This window comes from Micropterus dolomieu, linkage group LG09 (assembly GCF_021292245.1).
Source record: "Micropterus dolomieu isolate WLL.071019.BEF.003 ecotype Adirondacks linkage group LG09, ASM2129224v1, whole genome shotgun sequence".
In the NCBI taxonomy this organism is placed as follows: Eukaryota; Metazoa; Chordata; class Actinopteri; order Centrarchiformes; family Centrarchidae; genus Micropterus; species Micropterus dolomieu.
The window spans coordinates 6,029,569-6,042,768 of record NC_060158.1 but is presented as its reverse complement, the minus strand read 5'-3'; the positions used below and the strand labels follow the sequence as shown (position 1 = coordinate 6,042,768).

At 38.9% G+C, this 13,200-nt stretch overlaps 2 protein-coding genes across 3 annotated transcripts in view; one reads left to right on the top strand and one right to left on the bottom strand.

Annotated features, from left to right (window-relative positions):
• Positions 1 to 3,720, top strand: part of LOC123977070 (tubulin beta chain-like) — a 10,347-nt gene extending 6,627 nt beyond the window's left edge. The window contains exons 4-5 of one of the 2 annotated variants that reach the window (XM_046059551.1): positions 145 to 389; positions 1,064 to 3,720. In XM_046059551.1, the coding sequence (XP_045915507.1) occupies positions 145 to 389; positions 1,064 to 1,876 (1,058 nt within the window). In that variant the 3' untranslated portion in view covers positions 1,877 to 3,720. The remainder of the gene's footprint in view (positions 1 to 144; positions 390 to 1,063) is intronic. The other variant, XM_046059550.1, reaches the window with a different exon arrangement.
• Positions 3,721 to 4,889: 1,169 nt separating this feature from the next.
• Positions 4,890 to 10,914, bottom strand: LOC123977072 (tapasin-like). Its single transcript, XM_046059552.1, has 8 exons — positions 10,683 to 10,914; positions 9,380 to 9,571; positions 8,016 to 8,264; positions 7,489 to 7,848; positions 6,915 to 7,238; positions 6,244 to 6,345; positions 5,856 to 5,884; positions 4,890 to 5,734 (listed from the first exon to the last, which is right to left on the bottom strand). Exons 1-8 carry the CDS (start codon positions 10,747 to 10,749, stop codon positions 5,723 to 5,725), a joined length of 1,335 nt encoding a protein of 444 aa, XP_045915508.1. The 5' UTR covers positions 10,750 to 10,914; the 3' UTR covers positions 4,890 to 5,722.
• Between the last annotated feature and the right edge of the window lie 2,286 nt (positions 10,915 to 13,200).

Below are 13,200 nucleotides of genomic sequence, written 5' to 3'. Positions count from 1 at the left end.
GTTTAGTTGTCTTTATTTTTATCTCAAATTATAATCAAAATGTTTTTTTTTAAACTCTGATTCAAGTTTTAAAGTTTTAAGATGGTTGCTGGGTGGCTGGCAGGAAAGAAGTGACGCTAGCTTCTCTTTTTTTTTATTCCCCAGGACAAAGCGGAGCAGGAAACAACTGGGCCAAAGGTCACTACACAGAGGGGGCCGAGCTGGTGGATTCGGTGCTGGATGTGGTGAGAAAAGAGGCTGAAAGCTGTGAGTGTCTGCAGGGTTTCCAGCTCACGCACTCTCTGGGAGGAGGCACCGGCTCCGGCATGGGCACCCTGCTCATCAGCAAGATCAGGGAGGAGTACCCTGACCGCATCATGAATACCTTCAGTGTGGTGCCCTCTCCTAAGGTAACACATCAAATATTGAATTTGTTTGTGCTTATTAGACATTATCCTACATTTATTTCCCATTTTTGATGCCTCGTCTGAGATAATTTGCCATCTGAATAAAGAATAAATAGTTAATTCCAGTTGAATATGAGGGATGAATCTGGTCTGTTCTTGCTATCAAAATTGATTTAATATTAAAATATATGCTAATTTGACACTAAGTAAAGTTTTGTTGACCTACATATTGTTTATTTGTAAGTCCAACAAAAGCAAACATCTGTGAAAAAGATCTAGTAGTAATGAAGTGGGAATACAGTGTAGCATCGTGCCAGTGTGGGAAGAGCTTGCAGCACAATTCAGAAAGTCATAAAACTTCATTCTGCAGTGGGCTAAATCCATCTTGTTTGGTAAAGGGAGATAAACATGTATTGTGTAGTTATTATCACACTGTTCACAGTGTATTCTTGGCCGCCTAAGAAGTTTATTGTTGATATGTGTGTGAATAAACACTCGCACAGAGCTCCGGCCAAAAGACAGGATACCGGCCTTTTTAATCCCAGAAACTCCACAGTGGTGACCCTGATTCTACTGGTCGTTTCCAGAGACGCATGCAGTTTCACTTAATCTATGAATAAGTAAAATAGTTGTCAGTTGTAGTTTAAGTAATCTATTGGCGTCCTTTGTCTCTTCAGGTATCAGACACGGTGGTCGAGCCATACAATGCCACGCTGTCAGTCCACCAGCTGGTAGAAAACACAGATGAGACCTACTGCATTGACAATGAAGCCCTTTATGACATTTGCTTCCGCACTCTCAAACTCACAACACCCACCTACGGCGACCTCAACCACCTGGTTTCAGCCACCATGAGCGGCGTGACCACCTGCCTGCGTTTCCCCGGCCAGCTCAACGCTGATCTGAGGAAACTAGCTGTCAACATGGTTCCCTTCCCTCGTCTGCACTTCTTCATGCCCGGCTTTGCTCCTCTGACCAGCAGGGGGAGTCAGCAGTACCGCGCCCTGACCGTGCCCGAGCTCACCCAGCAGGTGTTTGACGCCAAAAACATGATGGCGGCTTGCGACCCTCGCCACGGACGCTACCTGACGGTGGCTGCCGTGTTCCGTGGCCGCATGTCCATGAAGGAGGTGGATGAGCAGATGCTGAATGTCCAGAACAAGAACAGCAGCTACTTTGTGGAGTGGATCCCCAACAACGTCAAGACAGCCGTGTGTGACATCCCGCCACGTGGCCTCAAGATGGCTGTCACCTTCATCGGCAACAGCACAGCCATCCAGGAGCTGTTCAAACGCATCTCTGAGCAGTTCACCGCCATGTTCCGCCGCAAGGCCTTCCTCCACTGGTACACCGGCGAGGGCATGGACGAGATGGAGTTCACGGAGGCAGAGAGCAACATGAACGACCTGGTGTCCGAGTACCAGCAGTACCAGGACGCCACGGCCGAGGAAGAGGGGGAGTTTGAGGAAGAAGTGGAAGAGGATGCCTAAAAACATAACATGAGCTGAAAAAAGAGAAGAAGTGAAAAATCAACAACAAAAAAGTCTCAAAAAAAGTAAAAATAAGTGATATGAAATGAAGGAATGTAACAGAACGGATGAGGAAGGCTGGTTAGAGAAGCATGAGGGTCTGAATTGGTTAATGGAGGGATAGAATCCATGGCAAGAAGAATAAAAGTTGAATGTAAGCAGAGAAGGGGACGAGAAACAGGAAACAAAATCACGTGACCAAATTAATGTGCCATGTTTTACAGTTTATTTTGACACCACGTAGGCCGGTTTAACTAAGAGTAGCTTCCTAAAATCATTTCATTACACTTGTCTTGTAGCAAATGCACAAATCAGAAGCATTTAAACTTCACTTTCATCACGTAACAAGACGTTACGACGTAATAAGACTATTTACTGTTTCCTGCAAAGTAAAATCAGTTACTCTGGAATATTCAAAGTAATTGTGGTGGCTTCAGACTTTAAAGTTAATTCCACATTGATCAAATGTGCTAAATGTTTAAATCCCTGATTTAAAATGTAATATTGCATTTACACTCACAACCTAGCTTCTAAATGTTTCCATATTGATGTGACATTACCTTCATGAGAAACAGTATTTTACATTTATTGAAAAAATGATGTGCTTCTTCCTGATCATATGATGATACAGTGCAGAGTAAGCAAGACAACCTGGAATAACATCCAAATAACTTTGGATGTTATTCAAGGGTTAAAGCATTTAAACAAGGGTGAAGTCAAAGAATGTCACATGTTAGAAAACTGCGACTTAGATTGTTTTGGGGAAACCAGACCTGTAACCTTGAAACTTAGATATGAAATCAAACCATTATCAGTGTTAATTTCTTTTAATCAGTGTTATATATTTTTATTTGCACTCATTGCTTTTGCCATCTTTTGTCAGCTTTCAAGATCCGCTCTCAGAGATAAATGTGAATTTGGAAAGTCGGTGGGACGACACTGTCAGTATTTTTTTCTCTCAGTGAGGCACATACTCCAAGTAAATTGATCAGCAGGTGTTTTAATGATTTTGTCACATCCTTTGTAAGACTGTGTGAGAGATCCTCATTGTTTTCTCACTTTAATTGTAACTTATTTTATTCAGAAAGCACAAAACTAAATGTGTTTAAAAGTGAGATTTAACAAGTTTCTTAATTTTGTGTTGTTGCACAACCTGCATACAATTGAACATATTTTATATCAGTAATTGCAAAATTGTTAATCAGGACAAAGCTCTGATTAATTGAATTCCTGACCAGATTTTAGTCAGATACATGTTCACAGCAGCAGTGGCAGGATTTTTCTCAGACGTCAGCCAACGTCATGAGGAGGATCACACACTGCAGACGCCCAGAAGGTCAGGTCAAGGAACGCTGAGTACCTGATATTTAAGACTAAAAAAGACTTACTCCAAACACGAATGACCATAAATGTATTAGGATTAATTCAACATCCAGCGTTCTGCCTCTTGGTGCCCAGAAATCTTCAGTTTCACAGCTCAGCTTCTGATGCTCGTGTATATTTGACATCACACCAAATCAATTTACCATTTTAATTATTAAGGATTGAACCATTTTCAAAAATAACTGAGTGCTTTTACTTTTGAAAGAAAAGGGGAAGACACCACTTTGCAGTTGTGATTGATGTGAAGAAGTGCACAATGTTCACACTCTGAGCCGCTGTAGTATTCAAATCAAACTGATTAGTGTTTATGTCTGTGTGTGCTTTGTTGTTTGCTAGTATTTTTTTTTAATTCCTGTGGGACAATTTGGATCCAAGTGACTGTGAAACATTTACAAGAAATAAAAAGGCATTTGTAGGAAAAAGCTTGCAGTTGCAGTGTGAATGCAGACCTCCAAAAACATTTTTCACATCTCAAACATGGTCATGTGAATAGTTCACTGTAGGGCTGAAACTAAGGATTCTTTACATTATCGAGGAATATGTCTGTCTATAAATTGAGAGGAAATTGTGAACAATGTCCATCAGAGACTAAAGAAACATGTTTGTTTGCCTGAACAACAGGACAAAACCCAAAAATATTCAATTTATAATGATGTAAAACAGAAAAACAACAAATCCTCATATTTAAGGTGCAAAACATTTGATGTTTTGGATAAACTGATTAAAGGATTGAAGTGGGGCTGTATGGGATATTTTTCCATAGTCAGTCTGGTAGCTGAATTATATGGCAGTCAGCATGTCCTCAGTTTGGACAAGCAGAGACTTGCACGGAAGATTAGCAATATACTGCTGAGGACAGGGTCAGCAGCTATTTTAGCCACCTAAAAGAAAACCCACCAAAAACAATCAACAATCTATCAGTTGAAGTGTACGCTACATTTGAATACTTTACAGCTGTTTACCATGCCATCAGTCAGTTAATAGCAATTGTGAAAATAAAGGCAGGAAGAAACGAAGAAGTAGCCTACAGGTCAGAACCTCGGACAGCGGCGCCCTTAAGACGCCTGGTGAGCGTGAACGCGCCTGGCTCTGCAAGCTGCACTGCTGAGAGTCTTGAACACGACCCCACCCTAACATTCAGGGATTCTGTAGAAACCCAAACTCAAAATTGCTGTACTACCAAATTATATTTAATGATTTTGTTTATATCTGTCTATTCAGGACCTAACATATTTTCAGACGGGTATTAATTCTACTCCAAAACAGAAGTGTGCAACATTTGAGTTTTATTCTGAAAAGGACAGAAGTCACATTTGTGTTTGTCATAATGCTAGCTTACCTTTTACTTGGTTTGACAATCCCAGTATATTTACATGTGTCTTGTATTTTATTACACTCAGACTTTTGCAGTCTGGTCATTATGAAGGGTTTTATTTAGAAACTAGTCATCTCTGCTGACTCAACAGCATCAAATTAAAAACATCACAGCTATTAAACTCTGTTTAACTCTGACACCTTTTCCCTATTATCCTATCATACAAGAACATGTGAGCAGTTTCAGGTTATTTTTAAACAATGCAGCACACCAGCATGTTTGGAGACTTGTGTTTATTTCACTTAAAATGCAGACTTCCATTTTGATTATTAAATTTCTGTGTTTGTACCATTTCCTTCACATTTTTATGTAAGTTTAATTTTGCATAATTTCTATCAACAGGTGATAAAAGTAGTTGCACCAATGCAAAAACACACATATAACAAAAAAGGCACAATATACATACATTATATTCTAGGTATTTACAAAAATATGTTTAAGTTTGAGAGACTGTTTGGTCTGATATTAATGTTACTCTCCTGGTTAATTTACAAAATATGTTTTAGTTCTTTCTCTTAAACACACACATACGGTCTCACCTCCTATCCCTCAAAGATAAATGTTTTAAACAGCGGGGCATCATATGGAAGCATTAACGTGTCCAAATTAAAGCAGATATTTCAACACATTATCATTTCAACAAAAGTTTCAGGCCCTTTTCCAGTGTCTTTGACAAGATACAGTATGTAAACAGTGGGAGGCCAATATGATAATACAGTTGTATCGCTTTAAAGGGGAAGATTAAAGAAATATCACACACATTAAGAGTGATCAGAAACTTCTCACTATAGCACAACATTAAATGCATTCCCCAATATTTGTGCAAGGTAGTGACAACACAACTGACACAAGCAAGCTTCTCTCTGAATCTGTGAAAAAAATTACTCCAAGGGTAAAAGTTTAAACAGATTTACCACTATGCTAGTAATAAAAAAAGACATTAACTGTCTCCTTGAACAGGTGGACAGTCACTCCTGAAACCTGATCCAAGACATCCCAGGTTTGGTGGTTCAGTATAACACTGCCAGAGCGGTTGACTTTGCTCTTCTTTATTTGTCTTTCTACAAGTGGAAGAGGAGGAAAGTTGTTATTAACAGGAGACAAAACACCCAATGTAAACGTAAAGAGATTCAGAAATATACTATACATATAATGTATTAGTATTTGAAAAAGTAACATTACCTTGTCCTGTTTATCAGCCTCGTTGGAGCCTACGTACAGTGAAATAAAAGACAATAAGTCAGATTCAGAAATTGAATGTAAGTATCTTACTGTATCTTCTTTAAATAGTTTTGAGTGGGAATACAAAGAGTATGGATTAGACCTGCTCTATGAAAAGTGTAATGAGATAACTGCTGTTCTGAATAGGTGCTAAATAAATAAAAATTTTATTGAAATATCCCCATCCCATACAAATTTTTAAACTTTATTTAAATGTATGCATGTTTCATCATATTATATCCAAATGGTGAGATAGTATCAAACCTTCTTGCAGCTTGAAATGATTAAATGGGTGAATAAATGGTGTGCAAGGTGTTTTTCTGGTTATTGTTTCTGGATTATTTGCTACCTGAGCTGGTGAAGGTCCAAGAGGCGAACTTGATAAGACCGTAGAGCACTAGCGCTACACCAACCATCGCCATTGAGTCTTCAATGGAGGGAGCACTGAACCCTGAAAAGACAAAAGACATAATTCAAGAAGATTATTTATTTAACCTGGATGAGCTTTGACATTGACATGAGTATGTTTTTACTGCCCCATAGCATAAAAATGACCATAATATAGCTCAATGAGAACCAGTCACTCTACTACAGCATATGTCAAAATCATGATGATGGATTGATATTTGTGTGACTGCTGGTGCTTTCACACACGTATTTTATGTATCATATGTAATCAGATCCAGGGGTGAGTGATATGATCTCTTAGTTGGATATAGACAGGTAGAAACAACATCACTTAACTGTAATGCAGCCTTTAAAACTAGTAAAATACAGTCTGCAGGCTACATGTTATCATAATCACCAAATCCCAAAAATAATTTAAAAACAATACATAATAATAATACAATAAGGTCTCATATCACAGTCATATATATGATTTCATATCAGTTTTACAGTGTTATATCTGTGTTCCCATTTCTCTCATTAATTTGGCAAGAGCGCAAAAAGTCCTCTATTATGGACTAAAAAGTTCTTGCTTGATAAATGTCTTAAATAAACAACATTCTTCCACATTACCAATGACATTGAGGGTCACGCTGGCCCGTCGTGTGCCTCCAAGATGGACAGCCACACAGGTGACCTCCCCTCCTCTGCCCAGGTCCAGGTTAGTCGTGTCAATCTCCAGCCGGGAGCTCTGGCTATAGGTTCCATCCCAGGCCTGCCTGTGGCCCGTTACGCTGCTTGAGCCCAGAGGCCTGGACTTCCCATCGGCGCCTTTAAACTCCCAGCTCAGTTCCAGGGAAAGGGGGGCAAAGCCGGACGCCTCACACTGGACGGTCAAAGTCTGGCCGGGAACAGCGAGGGGTAGAGGGGAGGGGTAGATGGAGAGGGATGGAGGTTCTGGGGAGAAGAGGAAAAGAGTAGAGGAGCAAAAAAGAAGAAGAAAGTTGAAAATAACAATAATAAGAATAATGTGCTCTTAATTTTTGTAACAGAATAATTTGTTTGCAGTGTGTTGTGTTTCAGTGTTGTGTGACAGCAGATCCTGAACAATATGCGCTATATACATGTACCTTTAAGCATATAGGGTTTAGTAAATTACAGGTTTGTCTTTTATTACACATCTAAAGGTACAATATTTTTTCCTCACCTACAATCTCAAGCTCCACCGCCACCTGAGATACAAGGTACGGAAGATACACTGAGCAAATATACATCCCAGAGTGACGCACTTTCGCCTCCTGCAGGATCAGGGATGCATTTCCATTCTTGTGCAAAGCCTCAAAGTCCAGCGCGGCCCCTTCCTCTTGTGTATCAGCCAAGCGGTCCGTCTTGCCGTCGTAAGCCAGAACCAGTCGTCCGTCGCCTCTGAACTGGTAGCGCCACTCTACTGCAAAACCCGACCCGGATAGAGGCGAGGAGGGGTCGGCCCAGAAGCCGCAGTCCAGCAGCACTGGTTCCCCGAGTCTGGACTGCACTGAGACCGTTTTACTGGTTACACTCAGAATCACTGAGGAAACAGTGAAGAAGAGGAGAGGGTCAAACTACCACATCTGACTGAGATAACAGAAACATTTTCAATTTCTGTCCATCTTAACTATAGATTCATGGATAAAACTAAATCTCTAAATGTATGCAGCCATGTGGTTGGTCACCCTCAGTGACAATCATCATTACCGTCCTGCTCTTTGGACGCTGTGGGAGCACGCATGATATTGGAAATGGTCATCTGTTCGTTGAGCCCACGAAGGGCAGTTGAAAACCAATCAGCTTGCAGGTATTTGGGGCTGAAGGCGGAGTCTGTGAGCGGAGCAACCCATTTCAGAGTGGAGGGCTGCGGCAGGAAGGGGTTGACCTCACACTGGGGCTTCTTGACAGAGCCTTTGGGAGGGTTCAGAGAGCGGTGGCAGAGAGTGCCAGCTGGGTCTGAGGAAAGAGGAGTCGGTCACATGCACACACTGTTTTTGTATAAACATATCACAGATGCTCACTTTGAGAAAGGTAGCTTGATCTAAAAAGGGAGACGACGTAGAGATAAATATTACGCCTGCTTCAAAAGCAAATTTAAATCACGATACTTTTTTCCCTCTTTTAATATATTTGTTTCTGATAAATACCTAATCAATTATGGAACCCGTAGCTGACAAACTGAAGTTTATGTCTGGAATATTATTGATGCAATATTACACAAAGAAAGTAGGTTTACACCTACAAGGAACTTGCTTTGGTGAGTTGGTGCATAACAATAAACTTAAAATATATAAATATAAAAATATTAAATTGACACAGCATCCGTTATTTTAAGAGAACAGTATAAATAGAATATGTGCAATATGGCAGTTTTGTGAAGTGATAAGATAATATCTAGATATCTGAATCGCGGCTCAAGTCTCTTTCAGCACCTCAAATAATTAAGTGAAACAAAATGGTTATTCAGTCTAATTTTCAGGCTAGAGAACACATGCTCGCTGCATTTGTGTGGAGTATATAATTCAATGCTCGCCATTTCCTTTGCACAGGGGAAGCTTCGCGTCTGACTGAAGGGACCTTTACTCTGTAGGTTTACAGAGTTTTAAAAAACAGAATGATAGCCCTTCTCAGAAAAAAACAGGAATACTGTATATTACAAAATGATATTACACTGATATTACAAATATTGAAATGTCCTGTGTTTATGTGCATATGTAGGCTATAAATATATATACACACACAATACATAAATGTACATACATATTTGTAAATCTCCCTTGTAAATATAATTTTGTTTTCCTTTTTATTTTAGTGCAGTTTTTATGCACTATACAATGTTTTGCCTATTTTATTGTTTAATTCTATTCTAATTTGAATATCTATTTATACATGTTGTGAGTGTAGCTTGAAGAAGGCAACAACTGCATCTCATCAATTAAGCTTAACCTTGAAATGTAATTTGCAACACTAACTCTATCTACACACGATGAACAGCAGACAGCACAATACACACTCACACACCTAGATAAATATGCGGTTACACATCCTGTTCAGAGTCATCTTGAACTAACCGGTAATGAAGTAGACTCTGTCAGGGTTGATGTCGGATGGAGTCTGTTGGGACTCTGCACTGTGGCTGTGTGCATCCGTTCTGATGTGGAGCAGGGATTTCTCCTGGGTTGTTGCTGCAGTTAAACCTCCTCCTCGACCCGCCTTCTCCTGCACAAACCAGCACTCCAACACTGGACAGCTGCTGCTGCAGGCTTTAGACAATAAATATAAATATGTGAAACATGAGAATAACAACACAATTACACTATATTCTGATATTATAGTCCACAGGAATTTGTATTCTCCAGTGGAAACACTCAAACATTCCCCTAATATTTACCAACACACCATAATTGAGCTACTAACTGTGTCTGGTATCCTTTAAAACCTGTTAGAGAATGAGTCTACTATAGTCACATTAAAGAAGACATGTTGCAGAAGAACTGTCAAAGGAATAAAATATATTTTGTAAGTGTAACTTGCTACCGGCCTTGCAGGAGTCAAAGCCTGAAAGTTAAAAGTGAAAATAAAACAGTGAATCTGTTCGGGGAATCTAATAAATTGTGGTTGACTCTTTCCACCCCTAGAGGATCTTTCTTTCAGTTTAATCTCCTGCTTTTTCATGTTGCTGTTTGGACTTTAAACAAAATATTCGGTCTCCATTTTTCTAATAAAAATGACTTGACTGATTTTGACTGAAGGGACTGATTTTCCCTTTTGTTTTTACTCTCTGTATTTTATGCTGTATGGACTTTAGTTGTCTTATTTGTATTAGTGTATGACTCCACTGAATGCTTCACACCAAACTCCCTTTAGAAATCCTACAATTTAACGTAATCTGTGTTAAAGTCAGAAGTATATGAAGACAAGAAACTTACTATAGCCGTTTTATTACGTGACTGGATCTTGTGCTAAATTCGGCATACATTTTTCAAGAAGAATAACACATTACTATGTTAAAAGCCTGACGTTTAAAGTTAAAGTCGATGTCGTTATGCACAGTGATCCTCCATTGTTAAATTATAGTGGACAGCTGTTCTGCTATATTTAGATTAGTAACGACTCAGATATAAACAAAATGTCTTTATTCTCTAAATTTGATGCTGTTAATGATATGCATTTTAACAGTAACTGTGGCGATTTTGTCACGGAAGTTGGTTTGAAGTCAACGTTATTACATCCGGAAACACGCTACAGATACTACATGCATAAACGTTGTACCCCCTATTTCGTGTATTTCACCAGAGCAACGACGCAGCAGAGCAGAAATATCGTCAATTATTTAAAAGACAATCGACAGATATACTATTAGCTCAACGTTACCTTGGATGAAGCAGAAAACTGCAACCAGGGACAGTTTGTAGATTGTAACGTTAGAGAAGTCAGTCATGATGTCTTCTGTTTGCAGTCCAGTGAAGCTCTTCGTTGCTATCTCACGAACTAAAATCAGTTTGGCTCGATGGGTTTCCCCTTCAACTCCAGTTTCATTTTACTTTCACTTTCAGATAGGCGAGTGCGTCAAGTCAAGTTCCGGTCATTATTTCAAAATAACAGATACACAAACAAATTTATTACCAAGGTTTAGTGACCTCATAAGTAAAGTTATACTTGAAAATAAAGTTGACTGTAAAATAAAAGACAAATCCTTAAACCAGGACCTGAAAACAAATACAGCTTGACATAGTTAAAACTGTGTTGAGAAGTTATCCAGCTCAACAGGTAGATGGCGCCCTATGACAAGCAATAACTTGGTCTGGACGTGTTCCAAGACCTTTATGTGTCCTTTCTTTGCTTCCTCGTTGTGTTAATCAGCAAAAAAGAAAGTCCTGCAAGTGAGATTTATTATACACCAGTTGGTCAGAGCCCATGCACCACTGTTTTGTGTGCATCGTGACTCCTTTAATCCAGAAATGGGAGATTAGTGAGAAGCAAGTGAACATGTGAGGCTGCAGGCCTCCAGGAGTAGAATCCAGCCAGTGAGAATAAAGGTCAGATGAGGACAAGAGAAACAGAAACAATGAGAGCACACATAAGGTTTGTTTTTATCCATGTCTTTTTTTATGACTCTCCCATTCTTGTCCTTCTTAAAATTTAACTCATCAAGTTCATGAGCTTCATATCATCATAGCAAAACTTGGTCAGCATGTTTTATGTGTTTCTGTTAAAACAAACATGCACGTTTTTACAATAAGCACAGCTCATTTTATTCAGTATATTCACCAAATGGTTTATTTTGTTTAATATTGTGCAGTCTTTTATAGATAAACCCAATTAAATACACTGTATCTGTTACTTTACTGGTGTTCATTTTTGATTATTTTTCTGCAGACAGTATTTTCTTTGACACCAGAGAAATGTGGAACAACAAGAAGGTCTAGAAGCTTCAGTGTCAAGGCAGGGACAGGAGCAATAATAACCGTGGCCTGCCAAAATATGCAACTCGTGCCAGATCTGTGTCAAACACAAACACATAAATGAAACTTAACAGGCTCATCACGTGATTTAAAAGAAAAAGCACAGAGCGAAGTGCTGTTTCTGTCAGCTGATGGAGCTCTAACATCATACAAGACTTGATAAGGACTGATGGCTGCAGTTTCTACCAGTTTAGTTTGTTGGTCTTATACCAGAAACAGGAGCAGCAGAATTTTGCTCAGAGACAAAAGATAATCAAGCGCCGTTGTGGGCAGATTCAGTGTGGCTCACAGTTGAAGTCTGGTCCAGAAAATTAAAGTATGTTCTTATCTGGAAGGTTTTATTTCTACATTTATAAAACATTTAATAGCCCATAAAATCAAAAAATGATTCAGGCACATTGCATTGCATCTTGTATACTCAACATGTGTGTGTTACGTAAAAGATACCCAATCCAAGTGCCTTCAGAATAAGAAAGTGTGTGTGTTAGAAGTCAAATATTGATGCTCATGTGCCTGTCAGGTCAGAGACAGAGAGAGTGTTTGTGTGTCGTCCATTTCAAAACAACAGAGGAAGACACAAAATGGCAGCACACAGGTGTTCTCAGAGTGAAGGGTGTGGCACATAGACAACAAACACTACCATGTATTTGTGTGGATGTCGTACTGCATGCACGTCAGATCAGGAACTTTACAAAACCACACAGTGCTGTGTCTTGCCCAGCTTTGCTGTATTTTATCAGTGCAAACAAAAAAATCCTCTCAAATTTAAAAACATTATTTTTGAATTTGCTTGGTTAAGTTTTAATTCCTTATTCTGCTGTGAGAAACATTTACTTTGCAGACAACCCTTGGAAACTGAATAATTCTTTACACTGTACATGCAGGAAAGAATTACATAAAGTTGCAATTTAGAGGTAAGAAGCTTCATGGACAAATTAACATAAAGATCACAGCAGCACAAAGTAAGACAGGCACAAAGAGAGAAATGGACGTCTTGTTCCACCCTCTGAGATCATTGTAATACATTTATTAACTAAATTTTTATATCTTAAAAAAGCTTATTATTCAAATAAACTATGAAAGAGACAATTTTAATTTGTTGAAGATTTTCTTCTCATATCAGATATGTCTATAAAACTATTTTCCAAGAGTGCAAAGGGCAAAAGGGGTTTAATAAACCCTCCTACAAGTATTAAATTGATCAGCAGTCACTCCCTATGTTTTCAGTTTTCATTCCAACTGCATGGATGAATGAATGAATATCCAGCTAAATCCTTCATGTACTGTATGAGCAAAATGTCCTTCTGGCTTATATTTAGTTATTAGTTAGTATTAAAAGTATTGTCTTGAATTTAGCAGTAACATCTATGTAGAGAAAGTCATGGATTTAGTTAGTTGAACCAGTGTTGTCTTGTCTTGAATCTATA

Coding starts and splice junctions, on each gene's coding strand:
- LOC123977072 (XM_046059552.1), bottom strand. CDS start 10,749: ATGACTGACTTCTCTAACGTTACAATCTACAAACTGTCCCTGGTTGCA. Junction 9,572..10,682: donor AGTTTTCTGCTTCATCCAAG/GTAACGTTGAGC, acceptor TATTGTCTAAAG/CCTGCAGCAGCAGCTGTCCA. Junction 7,239..7,488: donor GGTGGAGCTTGAGATTGTAG/GTGAGGAAAAAA, acceptor TCTTCTCCCCAG/AACCTCCATCCCTCTCCATC.